This window comes from Gambusia affinis, linkage group LG22, assembly GCF_019740435.1.
Source record: "Gambusia affinis linkage group LG22, SWU_Gaff_1.0, whole genome shotgun sequence".
NCBI classification, from domain to species: domain Eukaryota; kingdom Metazoa; phylum Chordata; class Actinopteri; order Cyprinodontiformes; family Poeciliidae; genus Gambusia; species Gambusia affinis.
The window spans coordinates 19,253,239-19,269,529 of record NC_057889.1 but is presented as its reverse complement, the minus strand read 5'-3'; the positions used below and the strand labels follow the sequence as shown (position 1 = coordinate 19,269,529).

The window sequence follows — 16,291 nt, the reverse complement described above, 5'->3', positions numbered from 1 at the left end:
GCACAGTGGCGCAGTTGGTAGCAGCTTTGCAGCAAGAAGGTCCTGGGTTCGATTCCCGGCCCGGGGTTTTTCTGCACGGAGTTTACATGTTCTCCCTGTGCATGCGTGGGTTCTCTCCGAGTACTCTGGCTTCCTCCCACAGTACAAAAACAAAAAAAGTTAATTCTCCCAAGGTGTGAGTATGTGTGTGCATGGTTGTTTGTCCTGTCTGTCTCTGTGTTGCCCTGCGACAGACTGGCGATCTGTTCAGGGTGAACCCGCCTCTCCCCTGGAACATTAGCTGGAGACAGACACCAGTACTCCTCCCCACCCCACTAAGGACAAGGGTGTTAGAAAATAGTTGGAAGGATGAAAACGGTAGAAGTTCATAACTGTTCTCATATCTGACAGAAACAGATTTTTTTAAATAAGCGTTTGACATCTAATCATAAACTGATAAATGAAGGTAGTTAAGCTTAACATTAGGTTATATTTTTTATAAAATTATTAATACATTTAATTAATAATGGTTTTTAAACTCACCGTTTATGTTTACATATATTTTTTATTTTTACCTGAAAATTAGACAACGTATTGTTTTATATTTTTAAACGCTATTTTATTTAACCTAAGGGTGTTTCCGGGTCACGCGAGGAGGAAAAAAAAGAAGAGAGAAACGTTAGGCACGCGCTTGTGTGGGGTTTTAGGCTAGCGACCGTTAGCTAACGGCTGTGTGCAGTAAGGTTTGCTCATTAAACTAAATTCCTCTGGGAACAGCTAAACTTCTCACTGAGAACACAGAACATCGCAAGAGAAAAGCATCGTGACTCGACCGACTTTTAAAGCAGTAGAAAGTGCGGAAAGTTTCGACGCTGTTAACGTCAGCGCGGCTGCTCGTGGATCTGCTGGGCGGAGGTGAAAACGCCAAGGCGGCTTGTTGGTGCTACCGTCACTTCAGGTGTTAAGAGGATTGGACAGGTTCGGCAAGAATAAAAAACCGGTGAGTTTTTATATTGGAGCAAATAATTTTCGATTAATTACGGCTAAGGCTTTGTGGGACAACTGGAAGACCGTTAATAATTAAGCGAACAACATGACCTGTTATGTTAACGGCCGTTTTATCTAGTAACTTAGCCAAGTTGCTACTGAAAATAAAATTTGCTAACTGTATCCCATATGGCGTTTTTCTGACAAAAGGATAACGTCCTTGGGTAGATCTCACATTGCTGGTTAGGAAAATACAACGTTTTTCACACAAAAATCTGTTCGAAGCTCAAAATCATATATATTTGCATGATAAACTAATCTTGCTGTGGTCGGTAATGAACATGTGCCGGTGTTCTGTTGGTTTGGTATACCCTGTCAGAATAGCATACCGGAAGTCCACAATGCTATGCTCAAAGTAACATACCAAGGGTTATTAAGTTTTGATAGGTATTATGCTGAGTCAGCATAGTCCTTCAAATACAATTACTTCAGTGTATCTCACTGAAACAAAAATAATAATGAACAACAAATACATGTTTAACAGTAGTGTTTATAATTTGACGCATGCATCGTGTTGTTTTCTGTGCTGCGCATGCGCATTAACACTGTGATATTTCTGTGGTATAGTGAATCATGGTAACACCCTGATCGGGTGAACGAGGGTTTACGGAGATCGACTAAGATGGCGATAAGACCAGACATATTAACATGAGAGCCATAACGGTCTGAACAAATTCAAGAAATGATCATTATAGACAACTATCACAAAAATATTACACTCATTTACATTCTCTGAGGAGGAGACTTAAATGGGAACTAGAACTTGAGCAAAACTTGCCCAAAAGGGAAAAAAGGGAGAGAATCCCAAATAATATCATATATTAAATTATGAGAATATTGAAGAAAACCAAAGAAGAAGTCTCAAAGGAACTTTCAACACCACAACTGGAATTTTATGAGTTTTCTGAGGGCAAAGCTAGGGGAGAATTTGTGAGGTGCTCCAAATACTTTTTTAAATTGGAGAGGGGAAATTTTGAGCTATCATTTATTGGCTAGCTTAAGACTAACAATGTGATTTTTGAAGATCTGTATATAATTTTGAAGTATGTCTCAATTTTTTATGAAACGTAATATTTGCCAGATTTAGAAAATGAAGACAGAACAGTCACATTTCTAAGATAAACAAAACTGATATCGACTATAAGGGAACTTGTGATTGAGAAATTAATTTAAAAGAAGTTTAACATTCTGTTTGCTCATTTAAGGATAGTAAATTCTCTATTAATCCTGGTGTGAATTGTGAATTCTATTTTTAAAAATTGTAAAGAACTGAGCCCATATTTAAAAAGTATGTTAAGAGTAGATACTGAGAGGTGAATTGCTCCCAAGGATTGATTAAATCGATCCCAAAACCTCTCAAAAACCGAGTATTGAAAATTTGGAGAAAGCGTTTTCTAAACTCTGACACTGAAATATTTGCAAATAAAGGATATTAGTGATGAGCAATTATGATTTTTGCCTGGAAGAAGCACAAGCAACCATCGTTGACTAATTTTGATTAGCAGTTTGTACTTGATGACTGCTACATTTTGTTTACTGTTTTCAATAAAGCGTTTGATTCATAAGCCCCAAATTTATGTTAAAGCCTATTATGATTTTTGCATTTGGAGATTATTTCTCAGAGACTTCTAACACCGTTATATCAGAGCTGCAATAGCTCAGTCAATTTAGTGCACAGGGCAACTAAAAATATTTAGTCAGGAAATTAGACAAGGTTGTTCTTGTTAAGTCATATTTCCTCAGGTCACACAGATTATGCTTGTACTTATTTAAAAAAGGGCATAATTAGTGTTAGAAACACTATAGTGTTTGGTGAAGTATATGTCACTAAAAAGATATGCTGCAATATATTTAAGAGAACGTGTTTACAGAAAATTACCTTTATATGAAATGTTTCTAGTCTTCTTTATTTGAAGAAGTTAACGAAGGGCAGATTTGCTTAAATGGAGGAAAATAGTTAGAGGTTACCTATCAAATTGTGCATAAAATATACTCCACAGACTTGATATCGTCTATTATACATTCTGTGAACTAGACATGGAAACAGTTTCTCATTATATTGTCAGTGTAAATATAGAATTACATTTTGAAGAGGTGTACAAATTATAAGGCAGAAAACTACACAGAGAAAGATGTTATATAATGCTTTGATGATACGAGCATGGATAAAGACTTCATCTTCTTCACCCAACTTCTACTGTGTGGTAACATTTCACATTTAAAAGAAGAAATGGTCAACCCCCTGCAAGGAACTCAACTTATAAATCTCCACAGTCAAGGTACTTGACTACAAAAGGGAATAAAAAGCATTTCTTCTCAACAAGATTAATGAGAATTTAATATGTAATTTCTGTATTGATTTGATTTTGTTTTTTTTGTTCTATTTTTATTCTTCAACACTGTTCCCTTTGTACTCATTGTACCCGCTGGTGTACAAATGTTTTTTGAATTTTTGATGAAAACAAATTATTTAAAAAGGGTGGGGTGAACAACGGTTAGTTCTCTCTGCAGTGGTCTTTCAGATAAAATTAAACTGTAGAAGTTGAGTTTTAATGGTGAACAAAGACTGCTCAAGTATTGGTAACAATTTTGGATAGTAATTAAAATTTCTCATGAATAAAAAAAATATATAAAATGGAATTAAATGTTGAAAGTTAGATATTACCCTTTTAGATTGATCTAAACAATTTCTAATTCCCAAATAAGTGAATTGTGTTTGACAGGAAAATCTCCAATTCTTTTGAGGAGGAGAAAGGACTTTTAATGTTAGCCCAGTTACTTGTGGGTTAACCATCTATGTGGTTCACATTACGTTATCAAATCTAATCTGTTTTTGGCAGTCATGAGCTTTTAATTTCAGATTAGCTCTTTGACCCATATATAAAGATTCTGATTCAGTCTTGGTTTTGTCATTATGTGTTTTTTTTGTGTGTGTTTTTTTTCGCAGGTAATATTCAGTACCTGCACACCGGCACTGAGAAGGTGGCAAGTCATGAGCAGCTGCCGTCCAGGAAACTGCCACAATGTCTGCAATCCCTGGACTTCCTGCAAGAGGATCAGATGTAACAGTGCTTGTAATCAGAGTTCACTTGCATCCCTTATGTGAGCTGGTGGCATTCTGGGGAAAGTTTAGTCAGCAGAGATCAACAGATTATGAGATTCTGGCTGATGAAATTCAGTCTCATGGAGCTCTATTTAAAGACCTGGAAGGAAATCCTGGTGACCTGTGCTTAGTTCACATTGATACTACTTGGTACAGAGCACGCATTGTCTCCAGAAATGGGGCAAAATATAGTGTCTTCCTCATTGACAGAGGGCTGACATACACTGGGACCACAAGCAAGCTAGCATGGGGTAAAAAAGAATATTTTCTTTTGCCCCCTGAAGTGGAGTTATGCGTACTAGCAAATGTGTTACCACTTTCATCTGAGAATAGATGGTCTCCAGTGGCTCTTGAGTTTCTAAAATCTTTCACTGGAAAGTTGGTCAACGCAAATGTGCAAGATGTGCTGGGGCCAGACAGAATGATTATCCTGAACATCCCTTGCATATCCAAGCAAATGTATGAGATGGGATTTGCAAAAAAGTTGTCTCCAGCATCCTTCCAGGACTTTCTCCACATGTCACTGAAATCAATCAGTGGAGCTGAAGGATTGACAGAGGTGCAGCAGCTCTATTTGGGGTCAGGTGAGCGATTGCAGAAGCAGGACCTATTCATGTACCCAGAGTTGCCAGGAGGAACTGTGGAGACCGTCATTGTAACAGAAGTGACAAATCCTCAACAGATTTTTTGTCAGTTGAAAGTTTTCTCTCACGAATTAAAGAAACTAACTGAGAAGGTTACACAGAGCTGCGAGAGCAAAGTGTCCAGTTGCATGATAAGCCCAGACATGATTGGGTATCCATGTGCAGCAAGAGGAAGGGACGGTAGGTGGTACCGCTCTGTCATACAGCAGGTGTTCCCAACAAATAAAGTGGTGGAAGTGTTAAATGTAGATTATGGAACAAAGCAGTTTGTCCAGGTGGAAAATGTGAAACGACTTGCGGCAGAGTTTACCAGGATGCCTGTTGTCACTTACGTTTGCTCCCTCCATGGTATCCTTGACAAAAAGGTAGGATGGACAACAAGTGAAATTGACTTCCTCAAGTCACTCTTGCTTCACAAGACTGTGATAGCCAAAGTTGAGTACCGAAGCATCTCTGACCAAGTTTACTTTGTTACACTATATGGTGATGACAACATTAACATGAACAGCTTGTTTGGTTCCAAAGAAAACTGTTTCCCAAAGTATGAGAAAACACTTGGCGATTATGCCCTACCAAGTGGAGTTTACACCCAGCAGCATCCGGGCCAACCAGAAAGAAAGACGCTACCTTCCCAACAGAGTGTGGAAGAGATTCCTTCTGAAGACCTCATCATAAACTCCTCACATTTGGCAGTTGTTCATCACGTATCCTCCCCATCAGAGTTTTGGATCCAAACCGAAAACTACAGAAAAGATCTGGAGGAACTGTTGGACACAATGTACCATCTGTACCAAGATTCAGCGAATACGCACATGCTTATAAATCCGTCTCTTGGGCTCTACTGTGCTGCACAGGCGCAAGATGGTGAATTCTACAGAGCAACTGTGACAGAAGTTGGTGAGACACAAATCCAGGTGTTCTTTGTTGATTATGGCAACACTGAAGTGGTTGATAGGAGTAAGATCCGGATCCTCCCTGCCGAGTGCAGAAAGATGCCCCAGCTGGGTCTGAAATGTTCCCTGGCTGGTGTCAGACCAAAAGATGGGAGATGGAGTACAAATGCTTTAGAATATTTCATCAAGACAGTCACAGATAAAGAACTCATTGTGCATGTGAAAGGAAGATACAGTGACAGCTATGTTGTCAAACTGATAAATCCTGAAGTACAGACAGAACAAGATGTTAATACACAAATGTGCACAAATGGCTTTGCGGAAAGAACTGAGATTCTGAGAGAACCCACAGTTAAAGGTGCAATGAAGCCTTCCGTTGTATCTTCAGCACCACTTACTGATGCAGCACTGCCACAGGTCTGTAAAGACATTGGAATCTCTTTCAGACCTACATTTGGTCTTCTAAACAGTGAGAGAAAAATCAGTACCTTTAAGGAACAAATGTTTCCCATTGGAAGTGTCCTTGATGTCAATGTCTCCTGTATTGAAAGCCCAAATGACTTCTGGTGTCAACTGGTTCAGAACGCCGGATCTTTGAGATTGCTTATGCATGACATCCAGGCCTATTATGCAAACAGTGAGTTTGAGCCTAATATAGATGCTGCCTGTGTAGCTCGTCACCCTGAGAATGGAATGTGGTACAGAGCTCTAGTCATTCGCAAACATGAAACCCCTCAAGTTGATGTGTTGTTTGTGGACTATGGGCAGACCAAGACTGTCTCCCTCTTTGACTTGAGAAAGATAAGTCCAGAATTTCTAACTCTCCACGGTCAAGCGTTTCGATGTAGCCTGTTGAACCTCATCAGTTCTACATCGGCGATTAACGAATGGAACTACAAAGCAAAGGAAAGGTTCCAAAACTTTGTTGAAAACACTGCCTCCAACTTTATCATTTTGAAGTGCACCATTTATGCTGTCATGCATTCGGAACAAATGGTTCTTCACAACATTGTGGATCTAGAGACTCCATTTGAGAGCATTTGCAATACTTTGGCCAGTCTCGTCACAAACATTCCTCCCAAGAAAGCCTCTGGGCCATCTTTTCGTCTGGACACATACTACTACTCGACGCACAATATCAAAACTGGCACAGAGGAGCAAGTCACTGTGGCGTTCGTAAACAGTGTCAGCGATTTCTTCTGCCATCTTGACAAGAATGCTGACGTTATGAAAGATCTTACAATGAGGGTGAACACTCTCTGCCAACAGCTTGAGAGGGTAAAGGTTCCAGCAGTCTTTGGGACCTTGTGCTTTGCAAGATACACTGATGGGCAGTGGTACAGGGCTCAGATAAAGGCCACAAGACCAAAACTACTGGTTCACTTTGTGGATTATGGCGAGACTCTTCAAGTGGACAAGTCTGACCTGCTCCCTGTGCCCAAAGAGGCAAATGACATTATGTCTGTGCCTGTGCAAGCAGTTGTGTGTGCTCTCTCTGATGTTCCTACTGATGTTCCTAGTGAGGTAAATGAATGGTTTGAGAAAACTGCAACAGAATGCCAATTCCGTGCGTTGATAGTGGCTAGAGAAGCTGATGGCAAATTACTGGTAGAGCTGTACCATGGGAACACCCAGATTAATGCAAAGATAAAGAAAACATTTCAGATTGAGAAGCAAGAAGAGCAAGTTGTCTGCCAGAGTTGGAAACCACATCAGGCTCCAGCAACTCATGTACCAAAGATGGAAAGGACTTTTTCAAACCGAGCTATGGACAGTAAAGATTATGAGCAAGCTTCTAAAAAGAGCAATTTCTCTACCCCAAAACCTCCATGTCAAACAAAGCTCGACGGTAAAGTTGCTGATGAGAATCTGAGGTCTGCATTGAAATCCACAACTCAGAAGCACAGACCAGTCCCACGAGAACTATACAAAACTCCGTCTCAAAGGCAGTCAAACAGAACATTGACTAACGATGGTTCTGAGGAAGCAAGTGGTCAGTTTAGACCCAGAAAAGTGGGTGTCCCCCCTATAACTGAAAGGTTCATTTCAGAATCATTTGGCACAGAATCCCAAGAGGAAACCCTAGCTGAAAAACTCCCAAAACTCATAGACCTCCCATCGAAATGCATCACACCTGGCACAGTAGTGGATGTTTATGTCTCGCATTGTGACAGTCCATTAAGCTTCTTTGTGCAACATGTCAGTGAAGAAGTTGACCTATTCTCTCTGGTGGAGAATTTGAACAATCCAGATTCATCATCAAAAGCAAGCCCTATCAAAGCTGTGCAACCAGGTGACCTCGTCAAAGCAGAGTTTGCAGATGATTTGTCCTGGTACAGAGCTGTTGTGAAAGAAACTCTTGAACATGCAAGGGCTCTTGTTGAGTTTATAGACTTTGGAAACACAGCAGCGATGCCAATTTCTAAAATGGAACAACTTCCCAAATCTCTTCTACTGTTGCCAGTTTATAGTACACACTGCATGCTAAAGGACGCTGTTGTTCTTGGAGAAGAGAAAGTGTTAGAACCACATGTGGTGTCTGCCTTTAAAGAGGACATCGGCAGCTGTGGAGACAAGGTGCTCAAGTGCCAGTTCATCAAGCAGGTTGGATCTGTGTGGGAGGTCACTCTGGAAGATGGCGGCCTGAATATTGGGTGTAAATTGTCTACAGAGGAGGGGAGTGGTTTTAAACCAGAAAAAGTAGTGAAAGAGCAGCAGGTGCAGCATTTTGAGGAAACAAAAGTGGAAGAAGTCTCAGAGAAACCATTGCCGTCCTGCAGCTTTGGCTACCCACACCAAAAAAAGATTGAAGAGGGGCAGCGGTTTGAGGTCTATGTTGCAACCATCAATGAAGATCAGACGTTTTGGTGTCAGTTGGCTGATTCACAGGAGCTCTGTATGATAACATCAGCTGTTTCAGAAGTTGAGAGTGCAGCAGATCAAAACATTAATCCAGATGCTCTTTATCTTGGAATGCCATGTGTTGCACTGTTTGGTGACGATCAACTTTGGTATCGCGCAGAAGTTGTTGATAAAAGTGACGATGAGCTTTCTGTCCTTTTTGTGGACTATGGAAACAAGTCACAGGCAAACATCACCAATGTCAGAGTGGTACCACCTGCCTTACTGGAAGTTCCAGCCCAAGCCTTTCTGTGTGAGCTTGAAGGCTTCGACACTTCCCGCGGATTTTGGAGAGATGGAGCAGCAGATGAGTTGTCTGCACTTACAGCAGACAAGTTGCTACAGCTCACCATCACCAGAGTAACAAGGACAAAAGAAAAACTGAAGTACGTGGTAGAGATGGAGCATGAAGGTCAGCTGATAAACGAAGCAATGAATACCTGCTGGAGCTACTTCGGAACAGAAGACATGCCTGATTCAGGTGGATCGACTACTCCACAGCAGCTTCACTCAATCAACGCTCTACAAGATCTTCTTTATAATGTTGCTAGTTATTCCACTTGTACAGTGTCTCTGGATGAGGAACATATTGCAGAGGAGCTCAACTTCCTTCCAGTTGAAAACAGGGTCTTAAAGTTAGCCAGTAGCCCAAAGCAGAGTGAGTGTTCCGAAGACTCCAATAATGAGACTGTTGTTGAGTTTGGACAAGATGAGCAGCAGTCCAGTGAAGGGATAATCATGGTCCCTGCTGCCATGACGCATCCTGAAGATATTTTTCCCTCTGATAGTATCGTAAAGGAACTCTTGCAACTTTCAGCAGACCTTTCAGATGAAAAAGACATTTCATGCTTGAGCCAAAACGTGATTGTGGTCACTGGCCAAGATCCCGAGGAGGAAAATACTTCAGTGCTTCTTGCTGGAAAGCCAGAAGATGATGGTTCTCCAAGGGATGGTGCTTCAGGGGCCAAGGGTGAGCTGGAGAGTGGAACTGGCGACAAGGAGATGCCTAGTACTTCCTCCTGTATCTCGGAGATGGACACTTTAAATGGTAAGATTCAACTCATCTTTTTTCTGTCATGTAATTGCCACACCTCAATTATCTCTTGATGATTAAAAGGTACAAATCCAATTTAGTCAATTTGCTAATCCAAATAACACATTTTATTTTATTTTTGTAAAAAAGAACATTTCATTAATTTCTTCTTTTCTCTATTTTATCTCTTCCTCTTAAAGCTCCAGGTATGGCAGCAGAAGAAAGAAATGTTGCTGCCCTACAGGCTGACTTAATGACCTTTACATCAGGAGATACAATGGTAAATGTAGATTATATTGGGGTCACAGTAAATGAACTTGATGAAAGTTATCATTGTGTGATGGGGGAAATTTAAGGATGGATGAAATCTAACTATTTTTCTGTAAAGAATCTTCAACATGATGTTTTGAAGGAGACGACGGATACAGAATTGGATTCATCAAAACAGGTATGTCTGATGGATGTAGAAGTCTGCTGTGATTTGGAATGACCCCAGGTTCACCTGCTTTAACTTTTCATTTATTTTTCTGCTTTATTAGACTGAACTGGCACCTTCCTCAACTATAATTCAAGAGCAGTTGTGTGGTGAGTAACAGTTTAAGTTTATCATGTAACGCAGAGGTGTTCGATTCTTTGAAAATTGCTTTTTCTACAGTGAATCCCATAAAATGTCCTAAGATTTAGATTAGCCTTTTAATATAAAATTAAGGTCTTAAAATGTTTTTAGTTTTTTAAAAAAAGAGTTGGTCTTAAATACATTAAAGACAGGTCTTAAATTTGGTTGTGAGAGGACTATTTATTCTTGTATATTCTGTGTAGTTATTTTTTGTCATGGGGCATTTCTCTCTGTCAAGTCATAATGAAGATGAAGACGTGTTTCTGAATGTGTGATTGTTGTCACAGAGCAGGAAACTGAGGCTGGAGAAGGCACCCTATGTGAGGAGGAGAAATACGTTTCTACAATTGTGCAGGTACGTTACAGAAGTGAGGAAGATAATCTGTTTGACTATTGACGAATTATAGTTTTAGTCAGACGTTAGCGGATAGGATTTGGGTGATGGAAGTCGTAATAATTTGGGCTTCTCTTGTAAGTAATTTGGTGCTGAGTTCTTTATGTTTTGCTGCTTTTTTTAATTCTATTAAACATACAGGCTCAAACCTACCACCGTTTTATTAAATGTCCATCAGCAGCACCTTCTGAAAAGATTCTGGCTGAATATTTGGCCTTTGTCCTTAACAGTATTAGTTCATTTGAGCCATTTTTCTGACACAAGCCAACTTTTAGCTACGTATAGGCTGAACAAGCTTGAAATTGAACCAAGAAGCTTAATAAAATCTATCGCCAAACTTCCCTTGTTTTGGACTGTTTTCCTGTTGAAGCACCCAGCTGTGTTCCAATTTCAACCATCAAGCTGCTGCATTACACCAATTCCTAGCCCACAGAATGATTCTTCCACCACCATTCTTGATAGTTGACACAAACGTCTTGGGTTTAAAAGACTCCATCTTGATTCCTCCTACCATACCTCTTGTCATTGTGATCAAACAGTTTTATCCAGAAGGCATTTTGTTTATCCATAGATAAACTGTGTTTAATTGAGCTTGAATGTGTTTTGATAGCAGGGGACATTTAACCAGATGTTCCTGGGAGTGTATGTATATATTTGACTTCAAAAGGGAACCTAATTCTTGATATTTAATAACATTGACCTTACTTTGACTATAATTCCACCCTGGAAACGTTGCGGTTTGACTAAATTATTTGGAAAAACCAGATATTTCTGCTAAGTGTTTCTGAACCTCTGACAGTAACTGTAAATTACATTGTGACAAACCTACAAGGCCGCAATCGGAGTCAAATCTTCATCTCAGCGTCTGAAAATGTTTCAGAATGACTCAGCGAGCGAAGAGGCTGCTTCCGCCCAGCATGTGGACGCAGAGCCAGGTTTTGCTAACGCCACATTAGACCATCTGTGAAGCGATTTGAGTCAGGAGTTGCACACTGGTGACTGACGCAGCCAAATATTTACATATCATTCTGTCTTGGCAGTTATGGTGCAACAATCTATCACAACCTCAAGCAAAGAACAGAACTGCACGTTTCCCCCCACAGAAACAGTAAACGCAGACCTCTTTCTTCACTCGCTTGGCATGTTTGGCATTTTCAGGTTGGGTCACAGGCCTTAGTGCAATCAGGAAGTTGTGGAGGAGATTTCATCACCTAGAGTTCATTTTGTATTGACTCTAAAGACGTTGGAGTATTCTCAACCCTTAATCTTGGCACGAAAAAAAAGAAAAAGTATTTTTGTGCACATGGGATGAATCTCTTTCATGTTTGAGTCATATTATATTTTGCCCCGTTCTGAATTACAAAAGTATTTAATTTAATTCTGGTTAGTGGAACGAATCTGCTCTCCGTGTCACTGATCCTTGGCAACGTCGACAACAAAATCCAAACTAAACCTGGGAGAAAAGTCTGAAAATAAAGAAAACTCAAAGTTTTCACCCAGAGCTGTACATTTCCATACAGAGTTTTAGAAATACTTCAGACTAAAAAAAAAAACCAAAATAAAAAACCTTCAGCTGGTAACATGTTGCAAATGTTTGAACCCTGAAAGGTAAATATTATTGCTGTTTCAGGGTGAGGATCCTCATGTCGTGGCCTGCTCTTTGGAAGAAACCCATCCAGCAGGTAGAACTCTTCATCAGTTGGAAAAGAATTTTAAAAAAATGTGTTTCCTACAGCATCTGTTGTGCTGCTTGGATTATAATTTTGCTAGAAGTTTTTCTTTGGTTTGCAGATTCAGAGCAAACCTCTGATGAAAAGATAAGTGCAGCAGATTGTCAGAGCCATGCAATAGAGGAGGAAATGACACTTTCCATCTCTGTGAGTGTCAACATCATGTGTACAAAGAGAATTCTAACTTTTCAGTTCGGTGCTGACTAATCAGTGTTAAGTGGTGTAATTAACTTTTTTTTTTTTTTTTAAAGGTTTCTGAGGGAGATGTAGATCATATTTGTGACAGAACTGAGCCACCTGAAGAGTCAGATGAGGTGAAACATTCTGCTGTTGCGCAAAATGACCGATTTACAGAGGGCACCTTTCAAAAACATTCATACTTCTTGAACCGTGCTGCATTTCAGCTGCAAACGTCAATGTTTATCATGAGTTTAGTGAGAGACCTGTGGAAAGTAGCACAAAATGAAGAACAACCTTTTGTTTTGATAGATAAAAATTAGAAGTCAGCTTCATTCTTCCCATTTCACAGTAACATGCTTAGCATAGTCTGTCACCTAAAATGTATTGATAACTTTAATGGGACAAAATGTGGAAAATGAACATTTTTGAAGGCACTATATTCGATTGATCGTTCATAATTACATTTAAGATGTTCTATTATTTGTTCGATTTTTCTTAAATTGTTCTTGTTTTGAAACAATAGGTCCAGGAAGACTCGGCGGGTGAGTAATAATTCAGATTGCCTAAGTAACATCAGATTAGTCAGCATTTCTTAAAAGAAGCAGCTATATTAGCAAGAGAATGTGAATAAAAATTTACATTTTTCTAATTAATGGCATCGTTGACATTTTCATCATGCACTGAAATTCACTAATGGCAGAAAATATGTGCTGCAGACATACAGCACATAATACATCCTGATTTCTATTGGGAACATTTGAGTGATAATTTCTCTCAAATACCAATCAACGTTTGGCACTTTGCAACATCCATTCCTGTTGCAATTCAGGAATGGATGTTCCTTAACCCCATTGAATCCAAAGTTTCAAATCGCTGCCTGGATACTTTTGCTTATTTTAATTGTTCGAAGTTCTTTAAATGTCCTGTGAGTAAGTATATATTGCCCATTTATCTATAGCAACAGAAACTTTACTTTCGTAACTTACCGTAATTTCACTTCCTGCTACGGTGGGAGTGAAATTACCGTAATCCGATACTGGCTGGAACGTACAACATCTTCCCTGTCAGAAACCGTTGGAACTTTTCAGATGGCGCAAATGTTGCAGACTTGCAGTACTGCAAATTTGTCTGTGTCGTCACCGACATGTTCGGCCTACAAGGGCTAATAACCGATTTCCCTAAACAGCCTCTAAATGGAAGCGATTTGATTTGAGGGGAAGTTTGGAAAGCCATTTGCTTCCCTCCATTCCTTCTTTCTGCACAGAAAGTGTGTCGGGAATCACGGCGGCAGTAGCAGATGTTCCTCAGCACGTTGAGGTACCGTGCACTCCCAGCTCTGACAAGGTATCGGTTAGAATTCCAGTCCATTGCTTCATCTGATGTGTGATCCATGAGCAGCTAACGTGACCCTGTCTTTCAGGACAACTCGCCGTCGGAAGGCGAGACCGTTCCCGTTAAAGGTAATGAACTTCCTGCTCTACTTCTTTATGTCTTAAACGTGAACATCGATCACATTCTTGACCCCTTTCCTCATCTATTTCTCTACTTTTTCCCCCGTTCTGTTTTTCCAGCTGATGGGGCGTCACAAACCGACACAGATGTGGTAATGTATATCAGGTTTTTTCCCCCCCCCTCTTAATTATGCTACGTGTTCTTTCATCTGAGTAAATCCCGATTGTGACCCCATTTCAGAAGAACGTGGATGAAGAGTTGACGTGTTTGGTCAGCGAGAGAAGTTTGGCAGACGTCTCTCAAGGTATCGGACACCTCGATCAAACTTCTTTAACAGACGTTTGAAACTTGCGCTTTATCATGGAGTATTCCTTCATGTTTAATAAAAATAAACAATGCCGACATGTTTGTGTTCCGTCAGACTCGGAGCAAGATCCTGAATCGGAAACAGACTCCAAGTCTGAGGAAACGGCTCCACCGCTGAACGAGGTAAACGGAGAAAAGACGACAGAAACTCTCAAAGCTCGGTTTTACTGACGGTCTCTTTAAGTTTAATAGAACTGTTAAGGAATTTGCTTTTTACAGAATTCCTGCTCTATCAGCCAGCTGAAGGCTGGTGTAGCTAAACGTAATAGAAATAAATGTCAGTGACTACTGGAACAAGATTCAGCTAAATATTACAATAAGATCAGATAATCATGTTTTAACATTTGGCTGGTTCTACAAATTAACTAGAGCTGTCTGTTGGTGTTTTTATGTTGACAACTGGACTTTTTTTGTCCTAGGAGTTTGATGACAGTGAACTCACAGAGGAATCTTTGTCTGCTGAGGACAGTTTCGGTAAGAAAAGTTCCCCAACGCTTACTCATGTCTGTGGGAAAGAAAATTCACCAGAAGATTTTTGTTTCAGATTCACACAAGGAAAAACAGTAACGAAGCAGAGTTACTTGACTAATATATGACGGCGTATGATAGAAAAAAATCTATTGTAGATAGAAAAAAATAAATCAAATTTCTGCTGAAAATTCTCAGAAATTTTCTAGAAAAAAAGTTGACACTTCTGGGTTTCAAAAGTTTAAAATATTTGAGTTTTTTTCTAGCAAATTTTTGACTTTTTAAACTCAAATATTTTTATATTTTTTGGCAGAAATGTACTTCTATTTTGTCTCTCTGTAATGGCCTTGTCATGTCCAGCATTCGGCATTTCACCAGGACAATTACTCGATTCTTTTACCAAATACTTTTTACTCTTGAGTAATTTCTCGGATGGTTACGTCTTACTTTTCCTTGTTTAAAAATATGTTGAAGTAGTCATAATGTTACTGGTAACAACATTACTTAATTGTTTAACACAGCTTTGTGGAATTAAAAACTACTGCATAAGTGGAAAATGCATACATTTGTTCTAATACCAGAGTTTCTGTTATATTTGTGTTCAGAATAGTGGTCTAACATCAAACTATATTAATCTCTGTTTTAAACAGATCATATTTCTACACAGCAAACCGTTTACCAGTGTCTGTAGTGGAGGAATAGAAATGTAACATTTTTTAACGAGTACTTGGCAAATTTTCCCTTCCGATTTGAAAAGAATGCGCACCAATAAAAGCTGTTGTACAGTTCGAGAACTTTACTCGACACACCTGCAATTTGATTTTGTTTTGTTGGGAGAATCTCCTAATTCCGTTCACAATCACGCATGTTTTGCTTTCTTCTAGAGGCCCAGCTGTCAAAGATAACTCACCTCTGTCTGATCGTAAAGGACGGAGCTGCTGATTATCTTCCCGAGCAGCAACCAGAGGAATAACGGCCTGCTCTTTTTTTGGTTTACTTTGTGGTCTCAGATCGAAGTTAATCAGCTACTTATGTTCTGCTCTGAATCAAACGGGTACAGATCAGTTAGCTTGTCTTGATTTCTATATATATGTATATATACATGCATATATATATACATATATATATTTGACTCATCAGTCAAAAAAACTCTTGTTTTTCATTGTTCTGAGGAAAAAAAAAGTTTATCTGTAGGAATTTGTTCGTGTTTTTTGTGATGCTGATTGGAGCACTGTTGCAGGAGAATTATTTGTAAAAGTTTCAGTATTTTTTCTTGATTCTAATTTTGTTACACATTTAAAATACTGTTGGTTTGTGGAGTGGAAACGATTTCTTTATTTGTTGTGAACACATGCATGCTTTGAAATCTTTTTTTTTTCTTTTCTTTTTTTTCTCTCGTGTTGACCCAATAAATATTCCAGGTCAGTATTGATGAGTGGTTTCCCTTCCTTTCTTCCCTGAAACCAAAGAAAAAAAACAACACTG

General features: G+C 39.4%; 1 protein-coding gene across 4 annotated transcripts; it reads left to right on the top strand.

Moving 5' to 3' along the window:
- The first annotated feature begins 628 nt into the window (after positions 1-628).
- Positions 629-16,234, top strand: tdrd6 (tudor domain containing 6). Of its 4 annotated transcripts, none has more exons than XM_044106717.1 (17): positions 629-979; positions 3,974-9,615; positions 9,801-9,880; positions 10,013-10,048; positions 10,140-10,185; positions 10,504-10,571; positions 12,241-12,292; positions 12,402-12,487; positions 12,592-12,654; positions 13,044-13,062; positions 13,707-13,864; positions 13,941-13,980; positions 14,092-14,123; positions 14,213-14,276; positions 14,394-14,461; positions 14,758-14,812; positions 15,691-16,234. In XM_044106717.1, the coding sequence occupies exons 2-17, from the start codon at positions 4,050-4,052 to the stop codon at positions 15,777-15,779; spliced, it is 6,522 nt and encodes a 2,173-aa protein (XP_043962652.1). In that variant the 5' UTR covers positions 629-979; positions 3,974-4,049; the 3' UTR covers positions 15,780-16,234. The 4 variants fall into 4 exon arrangements, with proteins under 4 accessions (XP_043962652.1, XP_043962651.1, XP_043962650.1 ...); XM_044106716.1 differs by having other exon boundaries at positions 9,989-10,048; positions 14,216-14,276; XM_044106715.1 differs by having other exon boundaries at positions 9,989-10,048.
- The last annotated feature ends 57 nt before the right edge of the window (positions 16,235-16,291 follow it).

What these genes read in the sequence shown, in the direction of transcription:
- tdrd6 (XM_044106715.1), top strand. Translation starts at nt 4,050, where the DNA reads ATGTCTGCAATCCCTGGACTTCCTGCAAGAGGATCAGATGTAACAGTG. An exon ending in AATTGGATTCATCAAAACAG is followed by an intron (nt 10,049 to 10,139) that starts GTATGTCTGATG and finishes CTGCTTTATTAG; the next exon opens with ACTGAACTGGCACCTTCCTC. An exon ending in AAATGACACTTTCCATCTCT is followed by an intron (nt 12,488 to 12,591) that starts GTGAGTGTCAAC and finishes TTTTTTTTAAAG; the next exon opens with GTTTCTGAGGGAGATGTAGA.